The sequence below is a fragment of the Astyanax mexicanus genome, chromosome 15, assembly GCF_023375975.1.
Source record: "Astyanax mexicanus isolate ESR-SI-001 chromosome 15, AstMex3_surface, whole genome shotgun sequence".
In the NCBI taxonomy this organism is placed as follows: Eukaryota; Metazoa; Chordata; class Actinopteri; order Characiformes; family Acestrorhamphidae; genus Astyanax; species Astyanax mexicanus.
The window spans coordinates 22,073,197-22,094,020 of record NC_064422.1 but is presented as its reverse complement, the minus strand read 5'-3'; the positions used below and the strand labels follow the sequence as shown (position 1 = coordinate 22,094,020).

The 20,824-nt window shown below is 35.3% G+C and overlaps 1 protein-coding gene and 1 long non-coding RNA gene across 3 annotated transcripts; both read left to right on the top strand.

Annotated features, from left to right (window-relative positions):
- Window positions 1-2,912: 2,912 nt before the first annotated feature.
- Window positions 2,913-16,717, top strand: LOC103025516 (alpha-tectorin). Of its 2 annotated transcripts, XM_007255138.4 has the most exons (13): window positions 2,913-3,075; window positions 4,302-4,361; window positions 4,719-4,742; window positions 6,464-6,594; window positions 7,270-7,521; window positions 8,304-8,399; window positions 8,493-8,622; window positions 10,344-10,454; window positions 13,188-13,372; window positions 13,695-13,858; window positions 13,987-14,229; window positions 15,673-15,835; window positions 16,448-16,717. In XM_007255138.4, the coding sequence occupies exons 2-13, from the start codon at window positions 4,316-4,318 to the stop codon at window positions 16,529-16,531; spliced, it is 1,629 nt and encodes a 542-aa protein (XP_007255200.2). In that variant the 5' UTR covers window positions 2,913-3,075; window positions 4,302-4,315; the 3' UTR covers window positions 16,532-16,717. The 2 variants fall into 2 exon arrangements, with proteins under 2 accessions (XP_007255200.2, XP_049320994.1); XM_049465037.1 differs by lacking the exons at window positions 2,913-3,075; window positions 6,464-6,594 and having other exon boundaries at window positions 4,301-4,361.
- Window positions 16,718-18,124: 1,407 nt separating this feature from the next.
- Window positions 18,125-20,156, top strand: LOC125781300 (uncharacterized). The gene is made up of 2 exons (XR_007424524.1): window positions 18,125-18,883; window positions 19,923-20,156. It is a non-coding gene; the product is annotated as an uncharacterized LOC125781300 (long non-coding RNA).
- Window positions 20,157-20,824: the final 668 nt, after the last annotated feature.

Genomic DNA, 20,824 nt, shown 5'->3' with positions numbered 1-20,824 from the left:
CCCCTTATGTCCATAAGGAGGATCTGCAATCTGAACTCCATGTAGAGTAGGGGTGTCCCATGTTATACAGTACAAAATATTGTACCTATGATTTTAGAGATAATAAAAACAAATCCATACAATGATCTTGTTCTGGTATGTGATGAATGTTTACAGCCCAACCTTACTCATACATTCCCATTGTGCAATCTGAGCCACTGAACAAAGAAACTAAAACAAGCTGGTTTAATCCCTGACATCTGATCCAACCAGGTGATCAAAGGAGTATTTATAGTATTTATATATATATATATATATATATATATATATATATATATATATATATATATATATATATATATTTTTTTTTTTTTTTTAAGAAATTTGGGCTTCGTCTGACATCAGGTCTAATGGAAATCCCAGAAGCATATTAAATCTTTATATTGATTTCTTTTTCTAATATCTAGTTATAATAATTAGGTAAGAGATTATTTAACCATTTAATTGTGTTTATAATTTAACCTGTTGATTGTGACCTATTGTAAAGTGTTAAATACTAAACGCATAAGCCTATTTACATTAAAAATATTAACCTAATCCTGAGACAATTTAAAGGAAATGAGTCATTAATTTCATACAAATATTGAAACTAAATAAGCCCGCATTTTAACTAAATTGTTTATTTTATTTTATTTTTCATTTCAGCAAAATTGTTCAAAACCCCCCAAAAATAGTTCACAATGATCACAGAATGAAGAACAATCAGATTATATAATCAGAGTGCTTTATTGTATTGGTATGTTTTCTGGGAAATCTCTGGTTTTGTAACGAAGAGGAGGAGGCCGGATGCAAATGCAAGTTAGTTTTATTTTCCATTTAAACAAGAAAATAAACAAAAGAGCAAAACCCTATGAAATAGTATAAAGAAAAGGTAACTAAAACAAAACACTATGAACTATGAGGATATGAGAAAAAGACTTAAACAAACAAACAAAATAATCAAACAAATAAATAAACTAAAGAAAACAAACCAGAACACTGCAGACAAAAAGGCTCAAAGGCGCAAAAACACAACTAAACAAGATTCTGACAGAGAAACAGGACTAGATCAAACAAAGCACGACACAGAACAAGGAGCACATGGGGTATTATATACAGGCAAACATAAGGGACACCTGTGGGAGCTAACAAGGGGGCGGGGTTACAAATGAGACAAGAGGTTACAGCACTAATGGCTAGGGCAGGGCTAGGGCGGAGACAAGGACAAAAACACAACAATAGCACATGGCTGGGACACATGACAGGAAAACAGAGGGGCAGGAGCACAATAGACCAGGAGAGGGAGACACAACGAGACAGACACGGGCTAAACTGTGACAGGTTTCATTTCAGAGAGCAGTACACTCTGTAGCTGTTGCTTTTGTTTTAGGTTTAAGTTCTGTTTTAAATAGCTTTGTTTCAGATGACACATGAAAACAGGTACATCAGCATTCTAGACAAGAACTACAGCTCATCCTTTTCCAAGCAACTGAATTGTTTCTTCACCTTCAGGCATTAATATCACAATGAAATATGATGAGACCAATTATACTCTATTACAATTATAAAAGTAATATAGGGGTGAGGTAGTTCTAACCTAAGAAAAGTCATGGTAGTGAAACTACTAGACCAATCAGAAAATAAAAATAATAATAAAAAATTAATTTAAAAGTCAAGTGGGGGTTCTAAATAACTGCATTTTAGGGTTGGGTGATGCGGTCCTAAAAATATATAACAATATTTTATGGTATTTGTGCGATAACAATACTCTTGACGATATGACAAAACGCTGAATTAAAAATATAATTTAGAGAATACTACTCGACAAAAAAATGATTTAATTGTAGTATTGCATATGATATGATATGGCACAACCCAAACTGAGAAACTAAAAAATACAACAATTTTATCAGATTTGTAACAGAAATCGCTGATCCAGAATGTCATAATACTAATAATTTACTCTACATATCTCCATATATACAGGATAAGTAAAATAAATGATACTGCACAGATATAATATTCAAAAATGTTAGCGATATTATTGCGTACAATATAATATGGCACATCATCTGCATATTCTTTATTTATTTATTTTTATAAGTAAAGATTGCGGAATATGTATCCAACTGTCCTAAAACTTGATCTAAAAAGTGTTCATCCCATTTTACATTACTGTTGCATTTATTTGTGCATTTTACTACAGACATAATGTCATCTGACTTAATTAAACCGCCATTTTTATTACATATGGCTGCTCCTCTCTCCTGGCTTTGAATGGCTATTGGAACTCACACCTGGTGGGACAAAAGGAGAGTAAAGTAATGAAAGACAGGACACAGTGACTGTGACAAACCAGTCTATTTTATATTACTGTGGTTTACCCATTGTTTTGGTAAAATGTCTCATCTATTCCTTAACTGTTTTTCTGCTTATAAAGTCTGATTTCTTCATATATTGTGTAATTTTGTGGGAGAAAGTAAACCCAATAATTATTAAAGCGTTAATTTAAAGCCTTGGTGTTTTATATTATATGTAATCCTAACAGTACAGTAACTCACAAACCTATATTAAAGCCCAAGTCACGCAATAAATAAATAAATAATAATAAAAATACTGTGATATACAGTGAAACCATCAGAATCTTGTAAAATACCATGATATGCATTTTTGGCCATACTGCCCAGCACTACTTTGTCCATGTTGTATGCTGTGCTGTCACTCATTGTTCCCCGGTAAAAGCATTCAGTATTTAAAAGGTTTGATCAAAGCAACAAGGAAACGAGTCATACGTCAATTGATGTCATATGAGGAGAGGCAGACCTATTATCAAGCTGAAGAAAAGAGTGTACCATGTGCTTCATCAAAACAGAAAGTATTTTCTCCCTGGTGAAGCAGGTTTGTCTTGTTGTCGTGGTAGCATATTTCAGCTGTGCCTTTTCTCACCATATACAGTACATAGACAGTCAATCATAAAAAGACAACCGATGACTATCTTCTTCATTGGTGGACAGTGCACAGAGCAGCTCAGACTCAGCAGCAGGGGCTTGTGATCTGGTAAGACTTTGATTCTTTCGTTCAAAGATTCATTCAAAATTTGATTTGCATATCAGGATATTGTATCAAATATCAAGATGTCATTGAATTCTCCATCCTATGTGGCACTGGGACGTATTACATTAATATATAGAAATTACACATTTTATTATAGTTATTATAATAATAAATAACTCCAGTTAACATTGACAAGAAAATTCCTATTTGTAGAAAATGTAGTATCTGTAGAATCATAGTAAGATCAATGTCAGAGATATTATATAAATTATACATGAATTAATGCATCCTTAATCTCACAGCCTCATATAAATCCTTTTTACACAGTGTTTGATTTAAAATATATATGAAGCATGCTAAATGCATCAAGCTTGCTGATGCTTAATTTTGTGGTAAGAAATGATGGCTGTTCCATTAAAGTAGTATCTTTGCTAAATATACAGATGCAACAAATTACGTATGCAAATAATAAAATATTTAATTTCTATAATTACATTTGTTTTGATGGTAGAAAAAACAATTACTTTGAGAATATTTTTAAAGACAGACAAATGGACGGATGATTGATGGACAGATAGATAGATAGATCGATAGATAGATTAATAGATCTACTTACTACACATGGCTTATATCTAACTGGTTTAATTCAACTCATATAAATGCCTTGACATCTGTGAAAAATATTTCACACTTGTACTTCTACTGATAAAACTCTTGCATCCGGAATGCAATTGAAAAAACAGGAGAACCAGTGAGTTTTTTGGCTTTCTCGGTCATGTGACATTGTGTTTAGTAGCAATTCCACTCGCTGTTGTGTTTACATGGATCCCCGTGGAAATGTGTGCCCAAAGTGTAATTACGGTGCGTGGCAGTGGACAAATAGCTATTTTATTAAACACGAGGTGACGAAACTCAGAAATGTCAATCTGGACAGGACTAAACTTACCGGACCACCGCTGAGTTCAGCGAAAAACAGTAGGTAACTCAGCCTGTAAATGTCTCAGAGGACCTCTGAGAAAAAACACATACATGGTCGTTCCAGACGGGAATAAAATCACAGAGAACCCCTTATAAAAGAGAAAATGACCCCAGAACCCACTGAGAAACTAATCCTGTCCAGATAGGGCTTTAGCAAATCGGAAACCTCTGAATCCAACCTTAAACTCCCACTTTGTCCTGTTACCAGGCCGACTGTCTTATTTTTTTTTTTACACTTTTCTGTGTTGTAGGTGTTTCTCTCAGGATGGGGTATCCTCTCACAGTGTGTGTGGCTGCCCTGCTCATCCTGAGTAAGTAAATGCACTGAGCATTACAGCAGTATAAGTTGGTATAAGATGGTATAAGTGGCTAATGTCATTTATTTAAAGAAGGATTTCAGCATTTTTTGTTTCTTAAATTTAACAGAATTCAGTGATTGAGATGTAAACTGTGTAAACAGTGTTATGTTTGTGATGGTCTGCTTTTTTCTTTTAAATCAAGTTTTTTATTTATAACCTTGATACAAAATACTTGCAGTTAACAGTATTTAAATGGTTAAAAATATTTTCATATATATTTTACATATTTTTTAACATTTTGTTACCAATAATTTGTATTAAGTTTGAATACATATGTCTAATATAAAATTTCACTTTCTCTAAATTTAGGCACAGTGGAACACACACAGCAGGGTAAGTTTTCTGACAGTTTGCATGCATTAATTATATTGATGCTAGATCTGTTATGTTAATTTTGGGGACAGAGAGTCTGACACTGAACAATACACTATTAATAAAGTTCATTTGTTTTACTCACATGAGATATTCAGGTAGACAAATATATAAAGAGGTATATTGATCCTAAAGGAAATGACAGCCAGTAGCAAAAATGCCATGCAGCACATTTAGAACCCACACTACCCTTGCATAAATAGGCATAGACTAATCAGTAACTCAAAAGACCACAGGTTCTTGTGGCAAGACATCCAGTCCATCACAGGCTACAGGTCCCCCCCACCACTCAGTGATCACAACACTAACTTCTCCCACACTCTCAGCACCTAGCCAGTTAGAGGACAAGGCAATCAGTGCAAAAATAATCCTCTCAGTCTGGACCATGAAGTATTTTGTCTAGACCAGACCCAGCAGATGTCTACAGGATCTTATACATCAGAAGTCACTAACAGCCATTGTCCAATGCGAACCCAAACCGATAAACTACTAAGAAGGATTTATTTCTGACAGTGTTTATTTATAGCGGCGGAACTTTTCTTGTCTTTACGGTATACGTAAAGACCAACTCACAGACCAATCACGCGTGATTCACGCTCCTCTTTGCCAATCAGATCTGTGCAGATTCGGGAGCGCAGGGCCACACAGGCGAAGTACACAGTGAGAGGCTAATTCAGATGGTGCGCACCAGAAAAATAAATTAAAATACTACATTTATAAAACATACTAACAGCAATAATAGTAAATAAAATTAAACTGCTGTTTTTAAACTAAGCTGATATTCTAGCCAAATTATTCTGGCCAACATTTCACCATATATTGTAAGATTTGTCAATCATGTAATTATCATGACAGGTAGGCCTTAATCTAATATAATAAAAACCATAAATATAGAATTAATATAGCATTTTGAAACAAAGTTGACATACAGATTCACATTAATAGACTCGATAAGTTAAATTATTGAGGGTGTTTCCATTTATTGTATGAGAGGTCGATAATATAATTATTGTGACAGGCCTATTTAAAACAATAAATATTGTTAAAATATACTGAATAGTATTTGTAATTTGTTTCTCTTTCAGTTGTTGATGACATAAAACACTGACAGAACTATAGGCTTCTTCAGTATACAAGATTAAGCACTGAATCATAACACAAGTTAAAAATGATGACAGTCCAGACCTTGGCCTAACTGGATAGTACTGAACTCTAATTAAATAACCCTGTTATACACGGTCAATCCACAAAAATCTGCAGGTCAGAACAGGGTTTGTAGTAATTCAATTACAACACAAAGTTCTACACTTTGTACAGTGAGATGTTACTTACTTTGTAAATGTAAGTAACATTGTTTTTGTAAAGGTGAAATGAATTTAAACTTCTCACACAGTAAACAAGGTGGCTAATCTAGCTAATCTGTGAACAAAAGAAAGGCAATGTATTAATTGTAAAGCAGATTTTAAGCTTAGATGTACTTTTACTAAGAGAAGCGCAGCATAAATGAAGAAAGTACTTTATGTAGCATTATATATGTTTCATTTGGGGCAAGTTCAAGTGTAAGAATATGAATTTTAGATATCTTTTTAAGTAGTAGTGATATACAGTATACCAAGTTGTTAATGAAGTATATAGCTACCACATATTTACAGAGAGAGTAATTGTCCCTTTTTTTCCTACAGCTCCCATCAAAGTTGATTATTTTAATTCAAGCTTGCTGGGAGACGAATTGAATTTTGCTGGTGCAAATTTCACCAAGCTGACACTTCCTGGGGTGTTTAAATACTTTGGATCCTTATACGACACAGTTTATGTAAGAGTCATTCCCAGAATCACAGCACCACTATTTTCATTTGGTTTAATGGCTATTAACCACTGCTGCATTAGTTTCTGCTGCATTGTAACATGAAACATTAGATATTGTATTAGTTGTGAATCATGTGATGAAGTCCTCAAAAGTGGTTCAGAATAAGACAAAATTCAAATGAAAAATTCCTTCTGCAGGCATAGTATTTCATGTCTAAAGAAGTAAGATAACATTATCAAAATGCCAATAGAGTGCAAAAACACTTATATATACTAAATTATTAGAATCAGAAGAGTCTGCTTTCGTTAAGTTTCGTAAAGGCAATCATTGGGGCCCATGCACTATTACAGAACCTGTTGAGCACAAATATATATATTGCTAAATGGGCACAATTGGCCATTTTCACTTTATGGTGTACATTTGTTGCCAGGTTTAGACATTAAACGATGTGTGTTAAGTTATTTGGAGGGCACAGCAAATTTACACTATTATACAAGCTTTACACTGACTATTTTATATTCAAGTATGTAATCTTCAGTGTTGTTGTTCGCACACACATCACTTTTCTGAACATGTTTCTTTATGAATTCAAAAGTGTTTTTTCCTTTTTTTACTCAAACATACCCTTTAAAGCTCAATTTTTTAAGCGCACATAAAATGTTCAAATAACTTTGGTTTCAGGTTAGCGTGAATGGTTACCTGAGTTTCTCTCCCCTTTCCAACGTCACTGATGTGTATTCTGATGCAAGTGTCATCGCACCACTGATGACTGACGTCACAAGTGGAGGACATTCCTTCAAGGTGGTCAGCGATGGTCCTTTTCTGCAACAAGCATCAGAACAAATTGGCAAACTGTTCCCTGAGATCTACTTCTCCGCTAACTATTTCTATGTCATCACCTGGGAGAATGTGTCATTTGCCAGTAATGAAGGGGTAAGCGTCTGTTCTCAGTAGTAACAAAATGCTTTGTTCAGTTGTTATGTTGGTTATTGGTAGGTTGGTTACATTTGAAAAGAAAGACGAAGAGTTTCCTCAGGATAAGTTCATCAGAGTTACCAGACTCAGTTGACAGCAGCTCAGATAAGAGCCACTTAAATGCAATTTTGGTTTAAAATTAACACTTTTAATTTCTACATGATTTCTTATGTGTTCCTTCATAGTCTGGATGACTTTAGAATTCATTTAAAATGTAAAAAAAAAAGAAAAACATTGAATGAGAAGGAGTTTCCAAACTTATGACTTTGATCTGCTGAATTTGATTACATATTGTACAGGATGATTGGTCTGTCTACTTCTATATGTAGGTTACAACTCCCTCACTGCATGGTTCATTACTTTCTTATCATAATAAGCAGGCAGTTACATAGTTGCTTCACTTCATATCTGTGTGACCATGTTGATTTCTTTGTCCAAGAAGAGATTCATTTACTCAAAACTGTGTTTTCATGTAATGTAATTCTACAGCTGTAGACTGACACAGTGGTCTAACTGGTGCCTATAAATAAGACAGTGCTTATGGGCCAATCTGTCTGTATTTTCCAAACTGGAAATATAAAAGACAAATAATTTACTGTTCAACAGTTATTTATTGTAATTTTTTTTAAGAATGTATGCGTTGCTGTTTGTTTAATTTTGTTAGTTCAACATAAAATTCTGTTACTTCTCCATAGTATTAGAAGTCACAGCATGCTAATAAGACCATTTTCATGTTTAAGGGGGCAACCTTCCAAGTCGTGCTGCTCTCTGGCGATGACGTATCGGTCATTCTGATGAACTACAAACATGTTGATTTTACTGAACAAGAGTGGATGGTAAGAAAAAAAACATTCAAGCATGTTTTAACATTTATTAGATTTTAAGACAGCATGGTGGCTAAATCAGTGGTGTTTAATGGTTCTTTTCAGACAGGCTATTGGACAGCAGATGGGATTCATCTTTTCACCATTAATGAAGCCAGTAGCTCTGACCTGTCTACAGGTTCTAATGTCAGAACACCTGGTCTCTGGGCTTTTCGTGTTGATGGTAAATCCTATGGTAAGTTAATTAATGTTTTGGCTTTGGGTAATATGGGGAGTCAAGCCTGAATCGAATCTATTTGTTGCCAATAGTGCTGGACGATATGGCCAAAAATTATATCACAATATATTCCTTAAATTCGGTCGATACAATATAATTTGGATATCGATATAAATACTTTGAAGGCCTCAGAAAAACTGCTAAGAATTCCTGCAATGAAAATCTGTACACTACTCTGACATTTTGATTTAAGTCTTTAAAGCCTCCTCTCACAAAAACTGTATAATACTTTAGAAATAAAAAATGGTCTTTTATTTGCATGTAGCAAAATAAAAACATGACATCCCTGTCAAACATAAACCTATAATTTATTTACCAATATAAATAACTTTACATTACAACAGAGGTAGAGCTTCTTATTATTTTGTAAACATACTTAAAAATCAAAACAAAAGTCCTTCAACCAGGATAAGCAATACAAGAAGCCTTTATATACAAAAAGGGACATGATATCCCCATCAAATAAACAAATCTATATCAACTATAAATAACTTAGATACAACATAAACTACAAAAGTGTTTTAGCCAGAATAAGGAAGACATTGCGTGTAGTGAAACTGCTTGAGGTGGGAAACAGATTAGATGTATTACCGTTGCTACTCGGCTCCACTCTCCAGAACAATTTGGAGCAAGCTGAAGTCTGAAGTTTATCAGACCTTTGAAAGCCGAACCACTGAATTAAACCTGTTTAATCACTTGTCGAAGCGTCAGGTGCGCTAATTCTGCATCTAAAATCTCCCGCGAATAGGTACGGACCGGAGCGCAGCCGAGTTTCATCGCGTGAGATTTTAAGTGCGGACCGGATTATTTACATTCTGAAAATTTGAGGGCTTTAAAATGTCCTACAGGACACTTGGAAAAGCTGCCTGTTTTCTCTCTACTACCCTTAATAATTCCAGACCAGTAACAGGAATCAACCTAAATTCTGCATGTTTAGGCTATAAACCGTTTGATTTGTATTCAGGAAAATATTGATTTTAAAATGAAGTTCAGGAAAGAGCCAAATTTATGATTTTATTTATATTTTGACATAAGCAGATTTCAGTTTTTTTAATATATATATTTTCTATAACAATTATGCTTTTCAGTTGTGTTCCTTATCAAACATTAAAGCTTTTTATGTAATGCTTAGAAAATAGCATTAGAAATCCTCAAGACTTAGTGGTGTAATGTCAGGAAGACCACTGACAAAATCCGGAGTGCAAAAAATTAACTGTATCAGAACTGGAGGTGATTGTAGGATCAGAGTTCTAGTTTGCAGGAACTTGAGCACCCACAAACAAGGACAAGCTATGACCCTGAACTACACTGAACTAAATCACTTTGGTTTAGACGTAAACTGAATAATTTCACATAAGTACAGTGTATAAACTAACATTGAATGGTATTGGCACTAAACCAAATTGTAGTACATCAGTAGTGAATCTAAATGTATATGCATTGAAGGGTGATCCGGAAATTTGAATGTATCCACAACAAACTAAATCATTTCAGATCAGCAGTGAATTTGTGTGTATTAACACACAAATTCTAGTATTAAATTAAATGCTACTACTGTTAACACAACCCATATCTTATCTTACGGATCAAACTGTATTAAAACTGAATCGAATTATATTGAACCGCATGCTATATCGAATTTGATTCAGAATTTCCACACCGTATCTTTCTGTCTCCAGGATCTTGTGACGATCTGAACTGTACTGAGAGAGAAGTGTGTGATGAAAGAACAGGAGTTTATGGCTGTGTGTGTTCAAAAGACAATCCACGACTCAACCCAGACACTTTTGGTATGTATTTCGTTCACAGGTTTAGCCAAATGCAGTTCCCAAAACAGAGGCATTTTTCACACAATGAAAAAAATGTTTTATGTTTTTTGACACAGATATAATTGAATGCGCAAATTTGTTTTGCTTGCATTGCATGAATGATGCCCAATATGTGTAAATGGTCATAACACAACCAATAATTTTTCTATGAAACAGAACTAGAAATAGAACTGATACCCCGACAAACATTGTATGCACTTAAAAGTCTAATTGCATTGCAAATAGCAGTTATTTGGGTTCAAGCAGCATCATCCACATCATAGAACATTTTGGTACACTTTGTTTAAGTGCCAGTCTCTATTAATGGTCTAGTCTAGGGGTCTCAAACTCATCTTACCTGAGGGCCGCTGGAGGTAGAGTCTGGGTGAGGCTGGGCCGTATCAAGTATTCCACAATAAAAGGATTTCAAATATTTATAGAAATATTACAACTAATTGAATATTCTCAATATTTATTCAAAACAGTTCAGAACATGAACAGTTCTTCAGAAAACTGACTTATCTTACTTTCTCCTAATTCTTGCTACCAAAGACCTGGTATGCACATACCCCCCAGATTAATTATAAATAAAAACACGATAAATAATTAAATTGTGTAGGTCAGCGCATGCGCAGTACCTTTGGGAAGCATGTATCGATGGGTAGCACAATTCGACAGAACACCGGCAGCAACAGCGTGGCTTAAATATGCTCATCAGAAAGTTTGGACCTGGACTTTGACTTATTTTAATGTTCATGGTAAATAAGATGTTTTCACAGAGAGAGAGGTGCTTCCATTAAGGCGCATGGTCTGCTTGAAGATCCAGAAAAGCTCAGGGAAGGTGGGGCAATTCTCTCAAAAAAATGTCCACGCTTGTCTGCTTTTCCACTCTCCACCTCCCTGAACCCGGCTTTTCAGAACTGCACTACAGGTCAATTAACTCCATTTGTAGGCTCCAAACTTTCACACTGAAGGAGAAAGATGTTTAGTTGAGCAATAGCGTTTGATGTTGGGCTCCCTGTACTCAGCAACTTTAGCCCCTGTGCTTTACAAAAAAAGTACTCAGTCTCTCGCTTCTCCTGAAACCGTCTGTGATCATCACGGCTGGTTTTAAGAAAGGCATGACTGGCTAACAAAAAAAATATTTCCACAAGGGTGAAGTTATGCGTTCCCTCCACACAGTGGAGTCAAGTGACAAACATTGCTAATTAGCGTTGCGATCACGAGCCTGAGATATAAAATACAAAACGCCCAAAACGCTTCTCTTCTGTGGTTAAAATGCTCCTGTTCTAGGCTTGTACGCAAACGTAGCAGGGTTGCCAGGTCCAACAAAAATGTCCAGCCCAAAGTCAATCTAAAACCCGCCCTTCAGAAGTTTAAATTAGCCCAAAATATATATATGTGTCTGTCACACGTTTAAAGCAAATGTCAAAACAACGATGAGTGTACAACTTAGTATTTTGTTTAAATGGAATTTAATAGTAATATTATTAATATTGTAACATTTGTGTTTTATTAGTTCTTTTTATAACAGTTTTATATCCCAGGGAGCCTCTCTCTCTCTCCAACCTCGTAAACTTCGTAGAGCAACTTCGTAAACCGCAAAACCTGGCAACTCTGGAACGCAGCGACTGCTAAACTTTTTTGCCGGAGGGCGGGGCTGTGTTCAACGCAACACAACCCAGCATGCACCGCGGCATGCGGCGGCTCTCTCTATTGAAATGAATAGGACGCGTGATGGAAAAATATAAAAATGCTGTTTTCTGCCTATGATGGACACAAAAGAAGAATCTAATACTCTGGTACAGGTCCACGGGCATTTTTTTGTTACCGCATGGATCTCTCGGCTCGCAGCGTGTGGGCGTTTCCGTGACGTTTTTTTACTCAAATGAAGCAACAAAAGTAGGCAATCATAAGTTCAAGATTTAATTTTATGTTTTAGTAAACCTCACTCTATTCTATAGTTTTATAAACCATATTCCCCTAATTTTAGCCTCTCTTCTGTGGTTAAAAGGCGGCTGTTCTGTGTGTGTATTGTGTGTGAGGCTGTATGTGTGCCTGCTGTTCCCTGATTGGCTGGATGCAGTGCAGGGCGGATACATTTGAAGTTCAGCGCTAATTAAAATTAGACTAAATTAGACTAAACTATTTTTTTTTATACTTAAACTAAAAAAATTAAAAACAATTTTAATGTCCTTTGTATTGGAAGCATGTGTTTAATCTTTTATATTTAATATTGACCTTTTTATGTCACAAACCATTCCTACTGTCTAAATCACATAAAATAAGCAAAAATGAACTATTACTTTGCCTCATTGGCTTTAGAGTGCTGCCAGGCTCTAATGCCTGAGCTGCCAGTTTCTAGTAAAGTCGGTGGGAATAAGCTACTGTTTCGTTGGCTTGCAACCTTGTTCGTGTAAGCTGGTAAATGCTTTATTCTAATAGACAACAGTTAGTCTCAATTAGTGTTATGTGCAACACAACATTTTAAAAGGAAATACGGGATGCCCATTGTAATGGACATAGGGTTTATTAGATGCTGGTGGACACATAAAGTGACGGAGAGTGCAGGTGCATCTTTTGCACCGGCCACACTAACACTAAAATTTGATTTCAACAAGTGGACCACAAAATATGGTCTAGACCAAAATAGAATGCAAGTACTGTATAAATTTAAATATTTTTAGCAGACATTTTTTGCTCAATTTTTCTCAGATGCTACTGAGGTATGTGAAAGCAGTAAGGGGACACTCTCTCTGTCCCGCTGTCAGCTCTTTGAAGCTGGATTTCCTGCTGAGTACCTCCACCTCCGAGATCACAGGTGCAGAGGGAAGATCCAGGATGACATGGTGGTGTTCCATTTTGACAATGATCAGAACGTCTGTGGCACAAATCTTAAGGTGTGTAAACTCTGGATATTTATGCATACAGTATTAAGTATGTAATTGATATGATTTATTTCTTAGCATTTTTAAAGCTACTTGACATCTAAATAATCTATCTATACAAGCCAGTGAGGTGCGCCATGTAGATAGATAAATAGATAGATATTTTATTAATCCCGAAGGAAATTTATGGAATGTAAAAGGATCGCCAAAGTTTCCCTCATCTATAAGTGGTTTTAATATACATATGTATATTTATATGTATATATAAATATATACAACCAATATGATTTCAGTATAATGTATGCAAAAATATCTAATTTTTTTTGTTTTTTAGAGCAATAAAACACACTTCGTCTACGAGAACGTCATTCAGATGATCTATGGTGAGGAGTCAAAGACTGTGATCAGTCGTCAGAGATGGGTGAACATTGCTTTCTCTTGTGCATACCCACTCATCCAGACCCTTGACATGCCCATGGATTTCAAGGCTCAGAAAAGGTGATACTATTTCTAGCACTACATCTCTATATGTTTTTGTTACACTCTAAACATCTACATATTCATTAAATAAATCTTCTAATGCTTACTAAGTGTTGGAATGTTTTGTTCTTTGTTTTTCTCCACAGTGTGGTCAGCAAGGACTTGGATACAGCTGGTACATACGAGATCTACATGCTCCCCTTCCCCAATGCTTCCTTCGTTGAACCTTATCATGGAGAAGTTACTCTTGACGTGAACCAGCAGATCTTTGTTGCCGTGGTGGTGGACAAAGTCGACGACAGTCAGATCGCCACTGTGCTGGATGAATGCTGGGCCACTCCGGATAACGACAGCAGCAACCACATTCGCTGGGATCTGATCATAAATGAGTAAGGATGGTGGATATGAGAAAATCTACTGAATTCTGTTCATTTTATTTTAAGCTCTGGTGCACTTTCAACTTTCAATTATTTATTATATAATTTATTATTTCAATAAAAAGAAATCTTATTTTTTTTCTCTGATAAGAATTTTTTTTTAACAAACATTTTATACTAGATAAGAATAATTGACTTATTTTAGCAACAATGAATCAACTAGTCGCATTAATCTTATTTTAAATCATTTGAACTTAGAATAAGCCCAAAAATCAACAGTCAAGTTAATGTGATTCTTGTGTCCAAATTTAAAATATACAATAATCCAAATGGAAAACAAATGTTAATGCATATTAGCACTGTATGATCAAAACACTAACACAGTGCAATCAAATTAGGGTGTCTACTAGGACTGTCCAGCAAGGCTGGACAAAGCAGGGCTGTTTCTACCTTTTTGTTAACACTTCCCATATTATCAACCGAGATACATAAATACGGTTTGAGAATTAAATGTAAGAAAATGTTAATGACACTTACCTAAAACTCTTTTTCTAGAGAAACTTGACCTAAAATAGCAGATTTTTACTTAAATTGTAAATGTAGATAAGGAGAACAAACTCCAAAAGACAAAATAATTAGATTTGATAATGTATTCATAAATTTAGCAAAATAATTTATATTAATATAATTAATATTACATATCTGTGAGTAGCAAACATATGTGAACCTTTACTTTCAGTATCCGGTGTGACCTCCTTGTCCAGTAATAACAGCATTTTGGGCATTTCTGGAGGACTTTGTAGGAATTTTACATAACCCTGTAATGTTGGTGTGTTTCTTCCCATGAACTGCGTGCATTGGGTCCTTCCACAACATTTCTACTGCATTAAATTAATGTATTTTTGGTGAAAAGACTTGTGTTCTTAGGGTCATTGTCTTGGGGCATGACCTACGTCATTTTGAAATTCAGCTCATGGACAGATGTCACTTTTGTGACTTTGCAGTCTATTACATGCCTTGCTTTTGGCATGTTTTGTGTTGGCTGAACACTCCTGCAGGGTAATATTGATTGTAGATTGGTGCAACTTGGTTTGTAGGGGAAAGGAAATGGGCCCCATGTATAACCATGGATGTTAGATGCAAGATTTATCATCTTCCTGTATTGTGTTACTGGTTGAGTTCCAACTTTTATTACTATTGTCATATTACACAGTTAAAGGGTATTACATGCTAGTCTGCTTGCCCACTGGTAGTCAGTCAGGGGCTGTGGTAAAAATGTATAGTTGCATGTATAATTGTCCTACTCCCCCCCAAAGGCAACATTATGTAACTGGAAATCAACTACCAGTCAGCCAGTGGTGAATTTAATAGGATAGTTGGCAGTATTGTACATACACAATCATAATTAAAATAAATGATTAGATTAACAAAGTTCATTCTTCTTTCACTGCTCAGATGTCCTAACCCTGATGATGGCACAGTGGAAGTGATTACGAACGGCGCCTCGACAGCCAGCTACTTCTCCTTCAGGATGTTCACCTTCACTGGTGTATCTGACAAGGTCTACCTGCACTGCAAGGTTCACCTGTGCCTGATAAATGGAGGCGAATGCGCCCAGGTAAGCTGATGTCCTATACTACACTAGTTCTACATTGTGAGTTTAAAGAGACACTACACCCTAAATATAGTATAGTTTTCATATAGTTTTCATTAATAGCTGAAATGTGTTCTTCTGAAGTAATACAACATACCAGTCCTGCTTAAATTTTTTATAAACATTTTCTAACCTATAAAAACACTTTTATTGTGGTAATTACAGCCTCTGCAGCGCCCTCTCAGGTTCAGTTGTGCTATAAGCGAGAATGATGTGTCAGCGTACTTTAATACACAGACACATCACAATATGCAGATCAGTCAATCAGTAATCCCGCCCCCTGCTGACATCCAATCATCTGGATCTCACTGCTATTAGAGGCACACTGCTGCTGCAGCTCAGCCAATCAGCTCTTTCTCCTGCCCTGCCTCTAAACCCATACATCACCCAGTGCCCCTTTTAGCCTTTTTCAAATGTGAGCTGAAGGTGGACTCAGCAAAAAGCAATGGGTTTAGGGCCCCTTTAAGGTGTTTTCTTTGTGCTGCTCAGTGGATCCATACAGTTATTTTAAAACTAAATCAGTGTGGAATGACAATGAATATCAAATTAACTGTAATATTTGCTTTTGTTACTTAGTCCTGCAGTGATGACAGCATTCAAGTAAGAAGACGCCGTGCTTTGGAGTTCCATGACACGGCTGCCATCACCATGGGCTTCTGATCTGCTCATCTGAAACATACACTGGGTTTAAGAGGGCTTTGCTGTAATTTCTATAATAGTTATCTAACGACAAGCAACAACCTTAATCAAAAGAACCTGTTTAAAATTTTAAATGTATCAATCAGTAAACATTTGCATGTTTATTTTCTCCTGTACTACTTCCTTTGAATAAACCTCTTAAGCATGTTTTGATTTGCAAATATTAAAAGAAATGCACTGAACATACATAACATGCATACACAGATGCTGTGTATTTAAAAACACATGTCTGCCTGCCATGGACTCAAGTTCACTAACCAAAGCAGGGCAAGAAAAAGCAACAAAAGGGCATCAGAGACAAGCAATGTACTAGAATGAGCAGGCAAGGAGGTAATACACAGGATTTCCGATAAGTGAGTAAAAAGGCAAGGAAAAAGGGTAGTCAAAAATACAAAATTAAGTTGGCAACTAGAAGGCTAACATTCAACAAAGGACTAAGCAAAAGAGTGGTCAAAAATAAGAAGAAACGCAGGGTAGAAGAGCAATGAAAAACAGATTTAATACCGGGCACTGAATAAGAAAAAACAGGAGATATTTATACAGGCAAAAACAGGAAATGGCAATATCAAAATAAAAAAAACGATGAAGCGTCATGAGATCCAGCATGTCCGGGAGAATGGGTGCAGGTGGATTCTGGGAAGTGGAGTCTTTGGTTAGTGAACTAGAGTCTGTGGCAGGCAAACAGACAACGTCAGGACTAACAGTATGCTTTTTGGCGACCATAAGTTTTATTTTTAAGAACTGTTCTGTTCACATTAGTGTAGAAGATGAAATATAGTATGTTATGTAATAATATAATGTAATAATATATACGATTATCAGTTCACAAATAGGTAGGGTACACAAAAATGTACAAAAATACAGTTATTGGGAGGTGTTAACACCTTTCCATGATGTTAAAAATTCCTGAACTGGAAACTGCTGGAATGCCAGCATCGCTGAACTTTCTGCTCCAAAAATCCAAATGTCTTTAAGCTCAACTAAAGTTAGTAGCGGGATCACATGAACATTTTTATTGATGTTATATTTTTCAACATTGAAACTGATATTAGTCAGAACATTTGGCTCATGGGTCTGTCAAGTGGAGACACTCGGACTTCTCTAGATCATCCCTGTCTGCCCTCTACGTGTTTAATATGTCCTGTGTTAACCTTATGCGTGTTTATGAACGATGTGCTCAGATCTACCTAGTGATATGATCTGTATGCATGAGTTTAAATAAATAAAACACGACTAGCTCGACTACATTCATTATCTGCTCTACCTGCAATTTCTGAGAAACTATTTGTGACCTATAAGCAAGTTGTCCTTTCAGTTATTGTTCAGTTGTGACTGCTAAGTCAATAACTTAGTGTCTGCTTTTTGAATAGCTATTCTCAACAAAAAAACGAAACAGAACATCCTACATCTATTATACACCCATCAGTATTGTGATGGACATGTCAATCAGCCGTAACATTAAAACCACCTGTATGAACTGACTAATGTCTAATGGTAACTTTTGAAACACCCTTTATAATGACATGTGTAGGGCCTTATGAAATCCATTTGTATTTTTTGGCAAATTAAGTTTTGTTTTTGTATGCTTTTTATTTAATATGTAATCACATTTAATCACAATTACTCGCATTCATCATAACAGTATTTTGAACTGTACAGTTCAATTGAATATTAGCTGAAGTGTATGAATAAAGGAATGAATAACTAGCATAGATTTAAAAGCTCCCTGTAATGAACATCAGTCAGTAACAAATGCTGTAAATACTGTATATCTCTTACAACTCTAGCCCATTTACTTATGGTTTAATGCACATTAATACACCTACCAATTACAAAATAATTATAGAAGATGCTTATACATGCCAGAAGCTATTTTCAGGAGATTCAAGGCTACGTAAGCAAGTACTTTAATTGTAGGAATGGTGCTTTGAGCACTCACAATCATAATGAAAGTAGACAAAATATGTTTCATATATAGCCCTATATCCTATTGACAGATGTTTGGAGACTAAACTGCTTCAAACACATGAAGAAATGTTTGGAAAAAGCTCAAAACAAAGGAAAAAACTATTGGTATAGACAGAGAAAAGTGTCTATTAAATTTTACATTTAGTCAAATATTTTCTTGTAGTTTATTTGCGCCGTAAAACAGTATTTAACAGTTCTACACTCTAAAAAATATTTTGTGTTTTAGATAGATGTACTAATATTATCAAGTTATTTTTTTGTATTTTACTTTATGTATTCACCAAAGCTTTCTTTATCAGTGTTGGTTCATACAGCTTTATTCTGTGTTGCTAAGAGTGATTGTATGTTGGCTTGGTGCCATACCTGTCAAGTTTTGGACTTAAAAATAAGGGATTTTTTCCGCCGCCCCAACAGCCCAAACGAGGGAAAAAAAAAAAATATATATATATATATATATTTTTTATTATTTATTTAATAGATTTAAAATTGAAATTGAAGGGTGCACAAATTTACAAATATGACATGGATCAGATATATTCCATAAGTAAATAATAGTCCTAAGGGGCCTACACAATTAATAATCTTTCATTAATACTTCTTTCTATCATTCAGTCCACTCCTGATCAGTTCAGTTAATTTCAGCCCTCTTCACATTTTCTCTCTCTCCAGATCAACCATCTCTTCTACCCCTTCTAAATAATACATTACATTACATTACATTATAATACATTACCACAATACTTGAGATTTAAACAAATTCTAACAAACCCTAAAACTAGCCCTGAACTAATAGAGTTAGGAAATGATAGTTATTGGCTGATCAGGCACATCAGGGCAGGGCATTATATATATATATATATGTAGATTTTTCTCAAACCCTGAATATCTATCTAGCTAATTCTAAAGTTAAGCTAACTGAGTCACAAGCTGTATTTTATTAAACACACCGTGGGTTTAATTTGTGTTTTGATTCAGAGAAGAGTCTTTTTAACCAGCTATCAGAAACAATCTCATCACAGTTTACATGGTTACCTTTCTTTTAGAAAAATCTCCGTATATCCAGATTAGTTTTAACGACAGCTGCTCCGACTAGCTGCCTGAACTCACAGCGAGGGGAGGGGCGGGGCTTCCCGCACACTAAACTGCGCTCCGCAAAACCAGCTAGCTGATTGGCTGTTTCTCCTGAAAGGCGGGACTTTCTACTTGAACCGGCACCACGATTGGTTAAGAGACACACAGCGGTCAGTGCATTGTCGCCTGTGGCCTATATATTTTTTTATTTAGTATAATACGGGAAATTTACGGGAAAATACTAATACGGGAGGACGGCGGGAAAGAGGAGTAAAATACGGTAGTTTCCCGGCCAAAACGGGAGACTTGACAGGTATGCTTGGTGCTACAGTGTTCACTCTTGTGTTACTGCAGAATCATGCTGTCAGTACTGTCAGTTTTTTTTAAATCTGAAGAATGTTGTATTGTTTTAATTGTTTTTGTGATTACACCAATATTGTCAAAACTAAATTCCTTAAACCCAGAATACCTAAAAAAAACACTGGAGTAAGTTAACATGATAACGTGTGAACAAAATTATTTTGGATGAATAAACTTTATTATGTTATTTTGTTTTATGCTGAGTCAACGTAATTTAGTAAGCTAAGTTGCATTAATTGATAAATAGTATATCTCTACAACTAAGTCAAAGCAAAATGATAATTTTATTTAGTTAAGTTAAGCCAACAAATATTTTTTTCAGTCTATTTCAGCACTGCTAAAGTGATGTAAATTTTTATGTCAAATTACAGAAACTTCTGCTACTTTTTTCAATAAGGAAAGGCTAATGTTAAAATGATCAGCATAAAGCTGATAAAAACAGATAATTAATGTATGTACTGTAAAATGCACTACAGTCTTTTTCACTTTTTAGTGTCAACTGAACCATGAAACTCCCGCTAGCATGAAAGGTGTGCAAAGCAGAACATTAAATCACTTTTCTTTTCTTTTCATGTTCACACTTAGTTTCTGTAGGAATCAGTCTGCCTACAGTACTAAAAGACTTCACGCTCACTCTGAAAGATTCCAAGAAATGCTGTCATGATGAAAATATTTGATTACATGGTTGCTGCAAATGTGAAATCCAACCAGATAATAACACAGTGATTACTGGAATGTGGTTAGTCAACTTCATGCTTCAGGTGGCGTGCAATATTTTCTATTTTTAGATTGATTGTCTTTATTCATACATACAGCGCTCAACCAGTCCAACCAGCTCATCTCAAATCCACTAAA